This window comes from Staurois parvus, unplaced genomic scaffold (assembly GCF_062004578.1).
Source record: "Staurois parvus isolate SC_StPar_1 unplaced genomic scaffold, SC_StPar_1.0 ptg000576l, whole genome shotgun sequence".
In the NCBI taxonomy this organism is placed as follows: domain Eukaryota; kingdom Metazoa; phylum Chordata; class Amphibia; order Anura; family Ranidae; genus Staurois; species Staurois parvus.
The window spans coordinates 2,072,769-2,091,630 of record NW_028318372.1 but is presented as its reverse complement, the minus strand read 5'-3'; the positions used below and the strand labels follow the sequence as shown (position 1 = coordinate 2,091,630).

Sequence of the window (18,862 nt, the reverse complement as noted above, 5' to 3'; positions counted from 1 at the left end):
TAGCAGCACTTCCTTTAAGAGACTGCTTCTAATCTCAGATTGTTACCTGTATGAAAGATACCTGGTAGCCAAAAATCCTGCTGAATGATAGGGGATCAAATACTTATTTCCCTCATGAACATGCAAATTAGTGCATAATTTGTTAGACATGCATTTCTTTTGAATTTTTTGTTGCTATTCTGTCTCTCAGTGTTACAATACACCTAACATTCGATTTTTAGACTGATAATTTCTTTGTGAGATGGCAAACATTCAAAATCAGCAAGGGATCAAATACTTATTTCCTTCACTGTACTGCTGTCTCTGCTTCTATCCTCTGTATTTCTCTGAAACAGTCTGAAATAGTTAATAATTTACCACTTTTCAGTGCATTCTGGGCATTTGAGAGGTTCTCCTGTGCTTATCTTTAAAAAACGCTTCTAAACGTAAACGCTCATAAACATGCATAAACGCGGTATGCAAACGCAGCTAAACAGATTTTTTTTTAGCCTACGTTTACCAGCAGTCAGTTTCCATCATTCAGAAGTGTGCTGTGTACATGGGACCTAACATGGCAGCTGCATGCTATTGCATGCTCAGAACATCTGAGCTGCACATAGGTTTTTTTTTTTTTTTACCTTTATGCAGAAAATGAATGAAGGTAAACAACCTTCTACCTTTACAACCACTTTAGGTGTCCTTTTATGAAACTGAGATCAGCGGCGATCCTAAGGATCGTTGCTGATCTCAGATCATTATTGGTTTAGGAAACAGATGATCAGCGGAGAACATGATCCCCACTGATCATCTCAGCACACAGACTGCCAGTGTATGAAGGAGCGATGTCAGCCCTTCACTGGCGATCTGTGTTCTCCCTCCAGATTCTCCAGCCCAGAGGTGCAGAATCGGAGGAACCGCAAATGAAGCAGTGGTAATTCATAGATGCTTATTAAACTGTGCTTGACTGATCTCTTAACCACTTCAAGTCTGGACACTTTCACCCTCTTCCTGCCCAGGCCAATTTACAGCTTTCAGCGCTGTCACACTTTGAATGACAATTGCACGGCCACGCAACACTGTACCCATATGAATTTTGTAGCATTTTTTGAGACAGATAAAACTTTATTTTTTATTTGCTATATGAATGAAAAAGTCCAAAAATTAAAAAATTTCTTATAACATTTTGCAAATAAATAATCTTTCTTCATAAATCTTGTCCAAAATGTCTTCAGCTATCTTTTTAGTAAAACCAAAAATAACCCATATTAGTTTATAACCAAAAATTATAATTTAAAAAAACATTTTTAACTTTTTTTATATATTATTATTTACGGGTTTTTTTTTAACATACTGTCACCCTAGCAGTAAAGTGTCACCATGATGATACTGTACTACTTGTGGGGGGTGATGAAAAAAAATATTTTTTTTCTTTACACTGATTGCTTTTACACCCATAAAGGCTGTAAAAACAATAATTTCTCCTTCTCTCTGGCTGCATTCTTGCAGCCATTGAGAAATACTGTGAGAGGTGTTATTGGTCACAGCTTGTCACATGGTACAAGGCTGTTGTGAATAGCCTTGTACCATGTGACCTCTGTGATCATTCACAGATTTCACTAGTAGTAAGCAATGATGTCAGAAGTGACATTTTGCTTACTACTATTCATGTGATCACTGATTGGCCAATCAGTGATCACATGATCGTACCCTCACACAGAGGGTCCCGTACAGCGATCAGCGTTCTATTGTGTCCGGAGGACACAGTGGGCACCGGATTGCGGTGCCGTGTGCTCCTAGGGAACACGCACAAGCAGGAAAGTGGGAGGACGTTAATAAACGGCCACCCGCCCCTGCACTGCTCCGTCTGGCTGTTTATGTACATGGGCCGGACGGGAAGTGGCTAATGTAATCTCGCGAGATTGCAGTAAAAGCAGCTGTTTTCTATCATTCAAAGCGTTTGTAGATTGATTCTCTTCTCATTCGGAGAAGCGATCTATACCGCTTCATAAAAAGGCATTCAGAGGAGATCGTTCTCCTTTGAGAATGCCAGAGAACCGAGCAGCGGTCATTTACCACTGCATGATAAAAGGACACCTTAATCACCATAAGACTGCTCACAATACATTCCTGTTTTAGATCTTATATTGACAAAGGTTTTCTTATGAACGTCTTGCATGAAGATGAGCTTCAATTAGAAAACAGCCACAGGGCTGGATTAGGAGCATTCTGTAGACCGATCAACCGCAGACACTTTTTCTTGGTTTAGTGTTTGCCGTTTTACACCAGAGCATACATTATTCTATTCAGTTATCCAGTATGTGAAAGCCTGGGTGACACATCACATGATCATTCCCCGGCCTCTCAAGCTCTTTCCTAATAAATGACTTTGAAAAATTATCTTCTCCAGACTGGCTTCAATCAGCACGCTGGAACCAGCAACGACATGATCTACAATTTAAATGACATACTGCAAAGGTTTTAGCTTTTACAAACAAAAATAATTCCCAGCCATATCCATCTTTCACTGGTGAGAGCTAAAAAATGGAGACAGTTGTATAATGTAAGTGCACATTGTAGCTTAGAACCATTTACTGTTCTGTATATGCAGGCCTGGTTTAGTTTGTGTTTCCATAGTGTAGATCAGGATGAAAGGATGGCCGCACACCGGAAGAATGATGAATATACGTGCATATAATTTATCATGTCCTGGTGCATTTGTTGTCTTATGGATCAATAAATTATATGCACGCATATTCATCATTCCTCCGGTGTGTGGCCAACCTTTCTTTCTGATGCGTGGTGGCGAGCCAGGGTCTGCACCTGCTTTGGTTTGATGCCGATTGTTGCTTGAGTGGTATTCCTCTTGTCTTTTGGACATAGTTTAGCTCAGTATTACTTTTATTCTGTATATACAGGAACAGTCTAGCTCAGAACCACTTATGTGTGGGCACAGTGTAGCAAAGTATTATTAATATTCTGTATATGCAGGCACAGTCTAGCTCAAGACCACTTATGTGTGGGCACAGTGTAGCAATGTATTACTTCTATTCTATATATGCAGGCACAGTCTAGATCAGCAATAGGCAAACTACGGCCCGGCGGACCTTTTAATCCGGCCCGTGGAGCTAGGCTCCCGCTAGGCTCCTCTCACAGTCCGCCCTGAAGACCAGTGTAGCATGAAAATCTGTCTCCTATGAGGATCTGTCCCCCTCGACGTATCTGCGCATGTGCCGGAGATCGCCGATTGGCTGCTAATGCCTGAAACTGGCACATGTGCAGATACGTCGAGGGGAACAGATCCTCATAGGAGACAGATTTTCATGCTACACCGGAACGGCGCGGGAACACGGCGAGAGGAACGCGCGGAGCAAAGGTAAGTGAATTGACACAGGGGGGACTTGGGGACTTAATATGGGGGATGAATTAATATGGGGAATTAATTACTATAGGGGGGATGAATTACTATAGGGGGGATGAATTACTATAGGGGGGATGAATTACTATATGGGGGATGAATTACTATGGGGGATGAATTACTATGGGGGATGAATTACTATGGGGTATGAATTACTATGGGGGATGAATTACTATATGGGGGATGAATTACTATATGGGGGATGAATTACTATGGGGGATGAATTACTATATGGGGGATGAATTACTATGGGAGATGAATTACTATGGGGGATGAATTACTATATGGGGGATGAATTACTATGGGGGATGAATTACTATATGGGGGATGAATTACTATGGGGGATGAATTACTATATGGGGGATTAATTACTATGGGGGAATATTACTATACTTACTATGGATGACACATACACATCATTCATCTACTCTTGGTTCCGGCCCCTGGGTCCAATATATGAACCCATTGCGGCCCTCAAGTCAAAAAGTTTGCCCACCCCTGGTCTAGATCAAGACCACTTATGTGTGGGCACAGTGTAGCAAAGTATTACTTCTATTCTGTATATGCAGGCACAGTCTAGATCAAGACCACTTATGTGTGGGCACAGTGTAGCAAAGTATTACTTCTATTCTGTATATGTGGGCACAGTCTAGCTCAGAACCACTTGTGTGGGCACAGTGTAGCCTAGTATTACTTCTGTATACGCAGGAACAGTCTAGCTCAGAACCACTTATGTGTGGGCACAGTGTAGCCTAGTATTACTTCTATTCTGTATATGTAGGCACAGTACTGTACAGTACCACTTCCTGTTCTGCATATATGGCCACAGTATAGCACAGCGCCACTTCTTAAAGTGCACCTCTCAGTATATTACTACATTAATAATTTCCTGAAATATCGCAATACGCAAAAACAGTATCATTAATTGATCAGTATCATTAATTGATCATTATACAGTATCCACATAAAGGTGAGGTTTGTTTGTTAGCTGCTGTAATTAAGGCCTTTTCATTTTTTAGCAGCGCAGGAGGACTCTCATATAACTGTACCCTTATCATTAAAAAGTTCTACAGTAACTTTGCCTAGGCTTAAGTGATGTCATCAGTCTTCTGCATAAAGAGAGTAGAAAGGCGCAAGCGCTCTGCTCTGTCTGGAGTGGAAATGCCTGCATCTATACCTGATTCAAAGTAGAGACTGGCTTTTGAAAATGACAGAATCTGTTTATTGAAAATATACAGGAAACCAATGTGTTTTGGGATATTCTTTAGAGCTATCAAAAATTATAAATATTTGACAGTTGGAACAGTATGGTACAGGAAGCATAGCACAGTAGCAAATAAAGATAGTAAACGTAAACATAATACACATTATTGTAAATTATACAATTTAAGCGCTATGTATAATATGTTTGTTTTATCTATCTATATAGTGTGTGTGTTTTTCTCCCTAGATTTCTGCAGGGTTTGTGATCATGTGACGGTCATGATTGGCTGTTACAGCAGTCACATGATCGGAAATCTCCCAATTGCAAGTAGAGATCGGGAGCTTTCCGTTAGCCACCGGTAACTGTGTCGGTAGTGTTTTTTTTTGGGTACGCATATATGCTGCCTCTTTGCATTAAGGCCCCCCTGCTGAGAGGCCTTGGGCAGCAAGGAGTTAAAATTTCACCTATAAAGTGTTCAGTGTGATATATTCACAGTATTATTGTCCAGAATGCTCTGTGCATAATTAGATGCACAAAAGAAGGAAACAAATTCATGTACACCTACATTTTCATAGTGACCCCTCAAATTTTAAAGTCAAAAGAATCTCAATATTGCAAGCAATACAAAGAAAAGGAATTTGTTTCATAAATAGACATACATAAATAAATGTGCAAATGAGTCAAGTGTCTGTGATACGTCCTTTTAGATAAAATACAACATACTCCAAAAAAAAGTGTTTGTGACACAAACTTCGAAAGTGCTTATTCCATTTCACTCTGTGAGCCGTCACCAACTATCAGACAATTTACATGACAGGTCTTTTCTGAGCTGTCATCTCAGTCTATGAAGTAGATGCTGATCCCGGATGATGGCTGCACAAAGATGGTGCCATCCTTCTGAAGAGAAAAGTGATCTTCCTGAGAGTTAATAAGTACTGGAAAGTATTACACGGACATAGTACTGAGCATTTGTGCACGTACCGGGAAACAATCTGTTATGTCCACTTTGAAGCTGAAATCTAATCTGCTCATATATATATATATATATATATATATATATATATATATATACTGTATTTTCTGGCATATAAGGCGACTGGGTGTATAAGACGACCCCCTAATTTTCCAGATAAAACATAGGTTTTGGGCTATACTCGCCGAATAAGACTACCCCCCTTCCCGAGGCAACACCATTTAAAAACATCAGATTTTTTAATTGAAATGGTTATGACTTACCGGTACTTAAAATCCTTCAAAATCCTCATGTTCATCCTCTGACATCATAAGTTCATGAATGACATCTTGTGATACATTTGTAAGACAGTCATCATATAGATCAAATTCCAAATCAGATGGTTACCGCTGGATGTGCGGTAATACGGTAGCTTCGGCTACATACAGTATATATACAGCCCGCTGGATGTGCAGTAATGTACATACAGTATACCGTGCTGAGCCAAGCTGGCTCCAAACAAATGTCCCTATGAGAGATTAATCTGTCAGCCCGCTGGATGTGTGGTACAGTATATACAGTATACTGAGCCAAGCTGTTTCAAAACATACCGGTACGTCCCTACGGTAATCAGACCGCTGGATGCGTGTATATACAGTAGCTGAGGCTACATACAGTATATGCTGGGCCAATCACGGCGAACGATGTATTCTATTAATGAATACAAAGCCTGCTCGGATTGGCTGAGGTTGTGACATCATCAGCCCACCTCTCTGACTCAGCCAATCCGAGCAGGCTTTGTATTCATTAGTAGAATACATCACTCGCTGTGATTGGCCCAGTGTATACTGTATGTAGCCGCAGCTACCGTACATACACGCATCCAGCGGGCTGATTACAGTAGGGACGTACCGGTACGTTTTGAAACCGCTTGGCTCAGCGCAGTATACTGTATATACCGCACATCCAGCGGGCTGACAGATTAATCTGTCATAGGGACATTTGTTTTGAGCCAGCTTGGCTCAGCACGGTATACTGTATGTACAGTATTACCACACATCCAGCCAACTTGACCCAAACAAACTCAAGGTTCACATTTTATACCCCGCGTATAAGACGACCCCCAATTTATGGGGTATATTTTTAAGTATAAAAAGTAGTCTTATATGCCAGAAAATACTGTATATATCATTTTTTTTTTTTTTATCTAAAACCCTTCCATATAAATTACATACCTTCTTTTTGATCCAGTGACATTGACACTTGGTCTAAGTGCTTCTCTGTGCAGTGCAAATAGATCATGGCTTGTAGGAGGGCTAGTAGGGTACTGTTCATAGCTTCCTGAAAAAAATCACAGCCCCCTGGCTCAGTACTCCTCCCAAGGAGTGGGCAGGCTGATGGGTAGGTGTCAGTCTGGAGGAGCCATGGCTGCCCTCTCAAATACTGAGTGTCACTATTGTCATAACTACACAGCACACGGTTTAGCTTTGTGCACTGTGTGATTTGACTGTGTTCATCTTTTGCAATGTTGTTCCATAGGCCAATAAAGTGGAACTATAGGCAAAACTTTTTTTTGTTATTTTGAATAGAGTAAGGGAGGGTTTTAACCCTTGTCTAGTTTTGTTTTTGCCATCTGTGTCCCATTGGGGAGGTTTCCTTTCACGTCCTGTTCCATAGCTAAAACAGAAAGTGAGAACAAATTGCTCCAAATTAAGGCAATCCCTTGGGGACCCTCCAGGTCACCAGAACCAGTGTCCCAATTACAACATTGCACTTCTATTACTTTTCTGGCGACAACCCAAAACTTGGGATTTTTTTTTTACTTTCAATTTCAATTGTGACGGTAAACAGGACAGATAGAGAAGGTGAATCTCTCTAACAGAGACACAGATGGCAATAAAAGCTTGATTGGAGTTCTAATCCATCTCCACTCTATCCAAAACTAAAAAAGTTTTGCCTTTAGTTATATTTTAAGCTTCTGTGGAAGCTGTACGGTGCATTTTGTTATTGAACAACTTAGACTCTAAGCACTTGAAAGTTTCTATTTAAACACTAAGAAGTTGAGCAAAGTACAAAAAAATTTAATTAAAATACATCTAAAGAAGATATGTTTGTGAACCAGATGGGGATTAAACATTTCGAACATAAAAGCCATCATTAAAGTTTGTTTCGATTTACTCTCATTTGGCCAACTCATTTTTTTCCTCCTAATCCAATGCAATGTAGTTTATAGAATTACTTTTAGTTTTCACTTTCTCATCATTACACACTAAAACGTTTTTAATGTCAGCGTGATTTTACTTGAATTTCTCAGTTAGAACAATATGTCTGTCTTATAACTTGCTTCTTTGATTCCTGTGGTGACTTTGCTGCCAAAAAAAAAAATAAAAATGAAAGACCCAATAAAAGATCAATTATACTTACCAACGCTGTGGGCAGCAAAACTAGAAATGCCACTGGAAATTTTAACATCTGACACTTTTGTTCACCAGTTGCTTTGTCAGTAGGGTGTCCTCTCCAGGGACATACTAATGATGCAGTGGCTAGCGGGTGTATTCATAGCGAGCAGCAAGGGATGCTGGCATCCAGCACATCGGGAAGCATTGGATGCTAAAGATGTCAGCAGCTCTGAAAGCTCCGCAAGAGATTGAAGATTGGATCTATCGCCCAAGGGACTGGCAAGTAGTGTGCTTTAAAGCCGAACAGATAAATACAGAGAAAATGCATATAAAAAAAAACAGTTTTATCTGTCAAAGAATTTTTTGCCTTGTTTTTTTTCTTTCTTCATGTAGACCTGAATAAACACACTTTTCCCACATAGCACAGCCCTCTCTGGCAGAACAGGAACCCTGATTTTCCTCTGTTGCAGTTCATTTACACTTACAAGTCCCTTCACCAACCTGCAAATGAAATGTGAAAGCAGAAGAAGCAGACTGAGCTCATTTATCTGTTACCTTACTTTCTCCTTCTTTAACCTCCCTGGCGGTATTCCCGAGTGTAGCTCGGGGTAAAGTTTCAGTACCACAAGCAGTAACCCTGAGCTATACTCGGGCTTACCATGCGACGTTGCTCCGCGATCCCTCAATCACTTACCTTGTCCTGCGCTCCCGCGATGTCCCTCCTGCAGTTTCCCCAGAAATGTAATCCGGTGGATGCCGGCATCTGTCTTCCGGGTTCCGTCCCCTGCGAGCGTCGGGACGTACGGGGATGGAACTGGCGGGAAATTTGAAAATGACAAAAAGTGAAATTCACTAAAATCACTAAAATCACATAGTATAACATTACTGTATCAAACCATTTCACATACATTTTGTCCCGAGTGCCTTGTCCTGCGCCCTGCCTGCATTTTTACTGTTCTTATTGCCTGGAAACGTCCATGGCGTCCAAAAAGTGTCCCTTTAGGTCAAAAGCGGTTTTAGACCGGCTAGAGAACAGCGATAGTAAATCAGAACCACTTGCAGAATTGAGTGATAATGATTCGTGGGGGAAATTCATCATCAGACACTGAAAACGATTCTGCGACTTTGCTCAGTGATGTGCGAACTTGGCGCTATATTTCAAATTTCAGTGTTTTTGGTTTGATTATATTATTGAATTAAATTTATTATTATTATATTATTATTTTTTATGATTATTTAATAAATTATAATTTATGATTTGGTGTTTCAAGTTTTATCCTACCGGGGATGTTTACTAGACTCTTGTTCGGACAGATTTCAGTGAGTTATTCCTAAGAATTACAGGCCTACAATATAAAACGCCAAATTTCAATGCAAAATAATGGTACCGCTTTCAGCACCAAAAATCTGAAATAATCATACCGCCAGGGAGGTTAATGTCCCTTGTTAGCTCTTCAGCACAACTGATTGCCTGCTTGTGTTGCTTCTCTCTCCCTCAGGCTGAGCTCTGCTGTGCAAGAGGCTGATAGCAAGGCAGGTTTAGGTACTAGAAATACATTTCTTTCTCCCCCATTGAGGAATAAAGGAAGTCTTACCCCTGGTTCACATATATGCGGCCATGCGGGCCGCGTTTTATGTGGGCACGAGAGCCCATACATTTGAATGGACGCCTGTGCCCCATGAGATGCAGGGAAGAAGTCCCTGCACTTCTTCTGAAAATGCATCCCGCACGGCAACCTCAGTTCCTAGTACGGTTACGTTTTCCAGTTACCCACTCGCGGGTCCGCATTCCTCTGTGCGGGTGGATTTTTGTGCGGATCCGCAACAGAACCACCCGCACATATGTGAACCTAGCCTTAATCCTTTGGGTTATGCTGCTGCCTACAGGAGGACAGGGCACTGGCAAACAAAAAAACTGGAGGGCAGCTCAGGGAACAACACCTCCCACTACCAGCATGCCTAGTGCCCTGGAAGGATGCTGTTTTCTTTTTTAAGGAGTAACCTGTCATTTGTATATATTTTTTCTTCTGTTTTAAGATTTTTCTGCACTTCTGGAGGTTTTCCTCCAGAAGATCATGCCTGATGAAGGGGTCCTGCGAGACTCCGAAACGTTGCCTTGCTGTAACTATGTGATGGTTTATTAAAACCTTTGGACCCATATTGGTGATCCTCGGTGTGCTGGTGAAATTTTTTTCTTGCTGATTTTGTTTGGTTCCAGCCGACGGTCACTGCAGCACCCACTTATACACACAGCCATTTTTAACGCAGGAACGTGTGAGTTTGGATCATACACTTGCATTGTCTACTGCCACTGACACTGGGGAATTTTCTACTCCATCTGGCCACAGTTTGACCCTCCTACAGTCTGACGGACAGTAAACTGGCCCTTTGTTTAGAAAGTTTGGAGACCCCTGCTCTAATACTTGGACTTGGACCATTTGTTCACTGTAATTTTTCACTAACAATATGGTTCACTGTAACTATTCAATAACGATATTATTCACTAACGATATGAAAATTGGAGTTGTCCTCCAATTTTTTTTTCCCTAAATACCCTCTTACCCCATTCTTTCCATGCAGCAGGTCTGCGCAGACTGCAACCTCATGCGCTCTTCAACTAGCCCAGCAAGAATCTAGTACAGGACTGCCATGCCTGCACAACAGCATCTTACAGGCATAAATGGTGCTCCTGGTAAACAGATACATTTTTATTCTTTTTTTTTTTAATAAACCTTCAACTTTATAGCTCCGTTGGTGACAGGACTGATTTGGATTCTTCTGTGTACAATGTAAAACTATTGGTGCTATTAAAAAAGTAATCATTGGTAAACTGAAAGCTCGGTTCGCGCAGTTCTAGAGTCAGTAAATTTGTGATTTGCGATTATTACAAATAGAACCTCAATAGAAAAAAATGACCATTTAATTTGATTTACTGCTATTTGTAGTGCCTGCGTTTGGCCGTGTGAAATGTTGGGACCTGTGTCTCCAGAACCCTGTGGTTATGGATGACAACTGCAAACTGCTATTTCATATGCAAACCAGTCCCAAGGTGTACACAGACCTGCACTGAGGAGATAAGAATATCTGAATTGAAGAATAAATGGCAATGGCTGATCAATTACTCACACCTGTGTGAATCCAATTAAAATTGCTTGCCCACTTGAGCAAAGGACTTTGATGCACAGCTCCTGAAAAGCATCACATGAGATGTATGACTGAATGTTTCCTGGGATTAGTGAAGGCATAGTGAGCCGTATCTCCTCTGTAGAAGCCAGAGCTTAGACAATGCTGCAGATTCAGTATAATTCTGAAAACAATCTGACATCCAGACATAGAGATTTCTACTTGAAATATTCATGAAAAGTATCTAAACTGTGAATCATCTGCTTGTATAGTAGTAGATGGGAAGTGTATGCAAACCCTAAAAACAAATTTCTCTTATTTGGTCCCTTTTTGTCTGGAAAATATACTACTGAATGATTTTTATCCACTTAAAAAGTGCAAAAATAACTATTGGTCCTGCCAGGAATCCGGTGAGCTTGCAACTTCCTGTGTGCTCTACCGTGTTATAGGAAGCAGTTTATTTATCCTTTCCCAGTTCTCTTATATGGACTAGAGCAGGGGTAGGCAACCTAAGAGCCGCAGGACTACAAGTTCCATCATGCCTCTGCAAGTCATAGTTGTAACTGTCAGTTTTGTAATCTTTGTAATGTCTCATGGGAAATGTAGTTCCACAACAGCTAGAGAGCCACAGGTTGCCTACCCCTGGACTAGAGGAACCACATTCCGGTTCAGAAAGGTGGAGTTGTTCTGTAGCCCTAACAGTTTTTTGTATGGAGTGACAACAGTTTCTCCATTGATACAGTACAATAGGAGAGCCAGCACTGTCACCCTATGTCACCCTAGGACAGGAAATGTGTTTTTGGCAGGATAACCATATGAAAAAAATCTGAAAAATTTGTTCTAATGCAGTCACCAGATCTAAGCACTGGTAAGGTGCAATATGTTATTTTTAGGCCTCATGCACAGTAGACATTTTTGAAGCTACTTTTAATGGCGTCTGGCATTTTGTTTTTCTGCCTCAACTCCCCTGCATGTTATCCTATGTATCCATGCACACATAGACTTTTAGCAATATATTTATTTATTCTGGCCAATGAAATGAATTAACACCCAAATGCTTGACACTGGTAAACGCGGTACACACATTTACAAGCGTCAGGCTATTTTTGGCCAAATGTTGCTGCCTGGAAGAGGATTTTAGGGGAGTTAAAAGCACCAAAACAAACAAACAAAAAAGTCGGTGTGCATGGGGCTTTATTTTTGGGTTTATATACACCAACAAAAGTATGCCTTCTAGAGTAAGGAGGTTGTGAATATAAGAAACAGAAGCCGCTTGTCAGGCAGTATATGCAGGAGAGAGGTTAAAGCATATACAGGGGTTGGACAAAATTATGAAAACACCAGGTAAAAGAACAAAATCATTACCTAATATGGTGTTGGGCCACTTTTGGCATCCACCTTTTGCAGCCTGAATTCTCCTGGGAATTGACAAAAAAGTCTTGGATGGTGGATAATGGAATCTGATAGCACTCTTCATGCAAAAATCGTTCCAGTTCTCGGAGAGATGCCAGAGGCAAAAAATGAGCCAGAACCTTGTTCTCCAAAATTAACCATAGTGGCCATGGTCAGTAACCATAGTATGATATTGAGGTCTGGCGACTGCAGCACCCAGGGATGGTGCGGGACTTCATCTGCATGCTCATCAAACCACAATTTGACATCACCAGCTGTGTGAATTGGAGCTTTATCGTCTTGATAAATGGCGCAGTCTTCAGGAAGCAATGTCTGCACCATGGGGTGCACATGGTCGGCCAAAATGTGTATATAGTTGGCCTGCAGAATATCAAGATATGGCTGCCAAAACCATGTTTGCACTGCCACCATGCTTTATCATTGGCACAAAACAGTCCTGATCAAAAGCTTGGAACAGTGTTTGCCACACACAAACAGATCTGGTGGTTGGTGTTAAGCTTGATTCATCAGACCATATTGCAATCTTCCATTGGTCAATAGTCCATGATTCATGGGTGTTGCACCACTCTCTCCTCTACTGAGCAGTAATATCGTCTCTAGTGGTTTGGCAGGTGCAGCTCGCCTTTGAATGTTTCGCTTATGGAGTTCCCTCTGCACAGTTTTTGTGATCACAGGCTTTGGAAGACTGAGATTGAGCTCTGCAGTCACGTTTGCAGTAGTTGTTTTCTTATTCAGGGTCACAATTCTGCACAATTGTCAACGTCCTACCTTTTTCCAGTGGTTGTGTTGCTCCATGTGCTGGCATCCATCTTGGGTTTCTGCAAAGAGCATGGTGGGAGTCTTTTATGCCTTCAGGCCTCTGAGGTCCATCCCCCAGAGGGGTGTGGTTGATTACATATAAGTCTGTTGTCCGCACATGCCCTTTTGCATTCGTGTCATGTGTGTTAGTGTTGCAACAGCTCTGTGTATACTCTCGTGACTCTCCTGGAATCTGACTCTGCTTGTGACTAGACCATTCTGTGCGTTTTCCTTTGATCTGACCTCCCGTTGCTGAACCCGGCCTGTGACTTTTGATTCTTGTCTACTGTTCTGTACCGTTTGTCCCGTTGTTGTCGACCCGGCCTGCCCGACTACGCTATTGTCTGATCTGATTCCTACCAGCTACACGCCATTGGCGGCGGCCATTACTGCAGCTGGGGTGTCTCGGGGGCCGCGACCTGGTTCCTGGCTGCGTCAAGTCCATCCCCACCATCAGGGGCCCTGGTGAAAGGTAGCCTGAGACTTAGACTCCGCGCTCCGAGGGACTCCGGTCTGTGGGTGGTGGTTGTCGTCAGTCAGTGCGTGACCCTGCCTCTAGGCCTGCCTGTCCGTTCCACAGCTCCTGCTCTGACAACAATGTCCTTTTGTCTCTTTTAGTTGACCATGTCAACCTCTGATTTGGCCTCTTTGAAGCTCAGTAAGCTCTGACATGACTCCGTATTATTAGCAGTGCACGCAGTGAATGACAAAAGTGAGGTTTCCCTTCCGCTAGCTATCTCATCACACAGCAAAAGTATGTTACATCACTTCCGCTTTCAACACAAAACATGTCATCACTTTCACACCTGCAAGTCATGTAGTGGTTTAATATTTTTGTCCAACTCTTGTATATTGGGTATTGAGTGCTGGAAGGTCAACCTACATGAGCTTGGATGTTTTTTAGAGGTTAAGGTACTGTGTCTGGAGGCTGTGCACTACAATAAGGCACAAGGGCTGAGGACTGGGCACTGAGGGACTAATGCTCCTGGACTGGGCACTGAGGGACTAATGCTCCTGAGCTGGTTCACAGAATACAAGGAAAACTGTAAATGGACAGGTGGAGAGAGTGAGAGCTATACTATTTGCTATGACACTGTAAATATTTTAAAAAGGGCAGCAATTGTGGAGTTGGGATAGCCCTCATGAGAGTTCACTTTTGTTACATAGCATGTTTTAATTTAAAAAAATGTTTGTCTTGAGTCCTGTTGTAAACTGACCGATAAATGAGATGGATAACTGGGAACTTGTTTTATAATGAACAGCTGAATTCACTAAAACTAGACACAGACTAAAACTTGTACCGGCTTTACTTGAAAGAGCGTAGAAAACGTAGGTCTAGACCAGAGACACGGAAAATGTTATACCTTTACCCTGGATCGTGCTTACAGCACAGCAAGCATCCAGTAAAATATGGAAAGCTCCTAAGATGTAATGAGGACACAACCTTTTATTTTCATTGTTCAGATCTGATTTATTTGTCTGAGAAGGCTTTCCAAACGCAGTTTAAGCTATTCCACAAGTATCTTACCTTTGGTGTCAGGGGATTCTCATTCAGCAACTTTTTTCTGTTTTTACGGACAGTTGTTTTCCAGAAATTTGATTGTAAATAGAATGAAGTGGACCAAGCAATGCATTGGCTTTTTTTTTTGTGTTAAGTGCGGCATGCTAAGTAATAGCTTTTTATGACACCAAAGTGCAAAGTGTCCATTTCACAGTCCACCTCTGGATGTCCTAAGGTCACTTTTGGTCATCGTGTAGCTACACCTCAACACGTTTCATCACGGGGGTCAGGACCGGAACCAGAAGTGATGTGGTAACGCTGTTCAATTATTCCGAAGGTGGTGAGATTGCTGTTGGATTGCTACTTGTGCTATACGTGATACCATTTTGTGTTTTATTATGGAGGAGCACAATGTTCATTTTAACTTTGTGTGTGGCTTTTTACTATTTTAATAAAGGAAGTTTTATTGGTTACTGTACCATTGGAGGCATCTTTTTCTCTTTCATATTTTGATGACATGTTATGAGTCAGATGGAGGAATATTGTGATGACTGTGATTACCTGAGAACTGATGTGCAAATACATGAAAAGTGCCAACCATGAGAATGGGAGGCATAGTGATCTGCTGATGGTCTTTCCAAAAGGAAGAGGGATTGCACGAGCACAAGCGGTGTTTGTTTTGGTGGAGTAAAACTTTTTTCTGGGATGGATTGAAGCGCTTTTTTCTGTGGACTTTATTATGAGGACTTTTCTTATGCACTTTTTATATCTCTTAGATTGTAAGCTCCCAGGATCAGACCCTCCTAACCCTCTTGTATTGAACTTTATTGTTGCTGTATTGTGTCTCCCTTTATATTATAAAGCGCTGAGCAAACTGTTGGCGCCATATAAATCCTGTGTAATAATAATAATAATGATAATATTATATCACAGTTATAATGTGTAGTGGACACTTTGCACTTTGATGTTTAGAATTTTTGAATTAAGAAGGTGACGGTAGTGCTGGGTTGTAATTTTTTGTAATTTGTATTTATTTTTATTAGAATATTTATTCACTTCTATACACATATATTTGACAGATTATTTTTATAACCTCACAGCGCAGGGAAGTCTTTTACAGTAATAACTATTTATGGCCTTTCACAAGTATCAGAGAACTCCTCCTGGCAGTGCATTTTCCTCTCTTTGTGGACTGAGATGCCGGCTTAGAAATGACAAATGAATTTAAACCCTTGTGCTTATGCAATCTTCATGTTCACAATTGTGAATGGTGGGCAAAGCCATGCAAATTGTTACTTTATGCCTCACCATCCAGATGCATTTCCATAACTGTTGTTGTGTAGTGCAAATTAGCCTAGCATTATAGACCCGTTTTAGCCAAACTGCATGCAGCGGTTTCAGGCTTTTTGCCATCATCAGTGCAGTTTATGGAAACCTTGACTTCTGTGGAGTAGGGCCTGGGACTCAACAAAAAAGTATAACCATACAGGTTATAGTAAGAAGGGACCTCCATCTGAAATGGTCTATAGCACAATAAAGTCACTGAAAAGTCAACTTCCAGAAGGATTTTATTTAGTATCTTATTGGTTTTAAGTGTATTTTTAAAGACAGGTGATTGTTCTGCTTGGATAAGTTTGTACATTTGAGGTTAAGATTCTGTTGTCTTTTGTTTTCCAGACTGCAATGGACCAACTGCATATGCACTTCACACAAGCCATCCACAACACAGTGTTTCAGGTTGTTCTGGGATATGTGGAGCTGTGTGCTGGAAATACGGATACCAAGTTTCAGAAACTGCCCTACAAAGACCTTTGCATGGTATGTAATATCCCATTGTTGTTGGAATTCTTACATAACTGCATGCTAATGATACAGAGTTCCACAAAAAAGAATAACCATTTTCAATCTGGAGTTAGTGAAATAGGGAGCTCTTTAAAATTTCTTGCAAATTTTTGGGGAAATCCATGGATAGAAAATGCTTTTCTGTGTTTTTTAAAGAGGGCCATGGGTTTAAAATGGAGTTTTAGAAGCTCCTTTCATCTATCCCATACCTAGTTTAGTGCCAAAAATTGCCCCATTAATCTTTTATTAGCCAGTATTTTTCAGATTTTTAAAAAAAATAAAAAGATAGTACAAAAAATTTCACTAAATGAAAAAATTCAAAGTGTCAGGACAAAAGTAATGATCAAGTACACATTTAAAGAAAACAACATAAATACAAAGAACGCAGGGATACATAAAAAACTTGTAGTATTGCTGTACCGTAGCCAATACCACTACTTTAAAGTGACTGTAAACCTTTGATTTAAAAAAAAAAAAAAAAAACCCTTTTGATCTGGAGTTAGAGAAATAGGGAGCTCTTTAAAAATGTTTGCACATTTTTGGTGAAATCCATAGATAGAAAATTATTTTTCTGTGTTGTTAAAGAGGGCAATGGGTTTAAAATAGCTTCTTAGAGTTTTAGAAGCTCCTTTCGTCTATCACAGACCTAGTTTGGTGCCAAAAATTGCCCATTAGTCTTTTATTAGCCAATATTTTGCACATTTAAAAAAATAAATAAAAAGACAGGCAAAAAATTGCGCTAAATGAAAAAAGTGTCAGTACAAAAGTAATGATCAAGTACACACATTTAAAGGAAACAACACAAATACAAAGAATGCAGGGATATATAAAAAAAACTGAAGTATGGCTGTACCATAGCCAATACCACTGCTTTAAAGTGATTGTAAACCTTAAGTTTTTTTTAAAATAAACATCTTATACTTACCTGCTCTGTGCAGTGGTTTTGCACAGAGCAGCCCCAATCCTCCTCTTCTGAGGACCCCAACCGGTGCTCCTGGCTCCTCCTCTTCGGCAAGTGCCCCCAAAGGAGTCGGCTTCATATCGGAACATTCATGTGAACTCGATACTGAGCCACGCTCCCTGCGTTCTTAGACAGCTGGGTTTGGCCCCACCCCCCCCACATTCCCTTGTTGCAAGAATTAATTGGCAGCAGCAATGGCTCCTGCTGCTATCAATCTGCCCTGCGGGGAGGAAGAAAGATGCCATTCTTGGGCACAGCACTAGAGCAAGAACGGGCTTAGGTAAGCTTTTATTGCGTGCTCACTGGTCTCCTCCAGCATTGTAAACTGAACTGTGTGTGCGCTGAGTATACAGTGCCAGGCTGGTCTGCCAGTGTTTGTATGACAGCCTCCTGCGCATGTGTAGGAATGACGTCATCCCCTGCCGGCCAATGAAGAGCGCGAAGACCGGCATACAGGAGAAGATGCTGGTACAGGACTGCTGGACAGGTAAGTATGGGGACTTTAGTTCCACTTTAATGAGGGGAATGCATTAGGATAATAAAAAAACCTTAAAGCGGAGTTCTGCTCACCCTGTCAAAAAATAAAAGTCAGCAGCTACAAAAACTGTAGCTGCTGACTTTTAAAAAAACAGTCACTTACCTGTCCCTTGGGCCCGTTGTTGCCTGTTTCACTGCCTGTCCTGTATTCCAGGAGGCCGGCATCTTCAGTGTGAGCACCCCGCTGTGACTGCTTGTGGCTTCACAGCCGTGTACACACTGCGCATGCGCGAGTAGCGCTGCGCTTCATGAATGGTCCTGTAGTCTTCTGGGACCTGTCACGTGTCCCAAAAGACTACAGGGAGGGAGGACACCTTCCGCTTCTGATCGCCTAGGCGATCGGACCGGAAGTGGGAGCAGGTACCTGTCAAATTCGGGTATCCGCTCCCCCCCCCCCCCCCCGCCCCCCAAAGGTGCCAATCCTTAATGGGGAGCAGGGGAGCAGTCCTTAAATCGGAACTTCCCCTTTTGGGTGGAGCTCCGCTTTAAGGTTCTACATTTTAGCAAGAAAAAGCTGTACAAACCTACAAAGAACAGTGGAGGACAATTAAAAAGAATAGCAAAAAAAAAGCTGGTAGGAGAACTTGGTCACATGACCTGTCAAAGTCACATGGCCAGCTCTCTGATCAGAGTTTTCTGTGAGCAGAGGGAACTCCAGTAAATACTGCGATCTGCGTTTTATGAATAGGCTGCATATTGTCATTTTTTTGTAATTATCATTTGTCCCCTGGAGTTCAT

General features: G+C 41.4%; 1 protein-coding gene across 1 annotated transcript in view; it reads left to right on the top strand.

Annotated features, from left to right (window-relative positions):
• VPS50 (VPS50 subunit of EARP/GARPII complex) overlaps positions 1 to 18,862 on the top strand; it is a 308,344-nt gene that overhangs the window by 188,863 nt on the left and 100,619 nt on the right. The window contains exon 12 of the mRNA XM_089692114.1: positions 16,462 to 16,602. Coding sequence (XP_089548240.1) covers positions 16,462 to 16,602 — 141 coding nt within the window. The remainder of the gene's footprint in view (positions 1 to 16,461; positions 16,603 to 18,862) is intronic.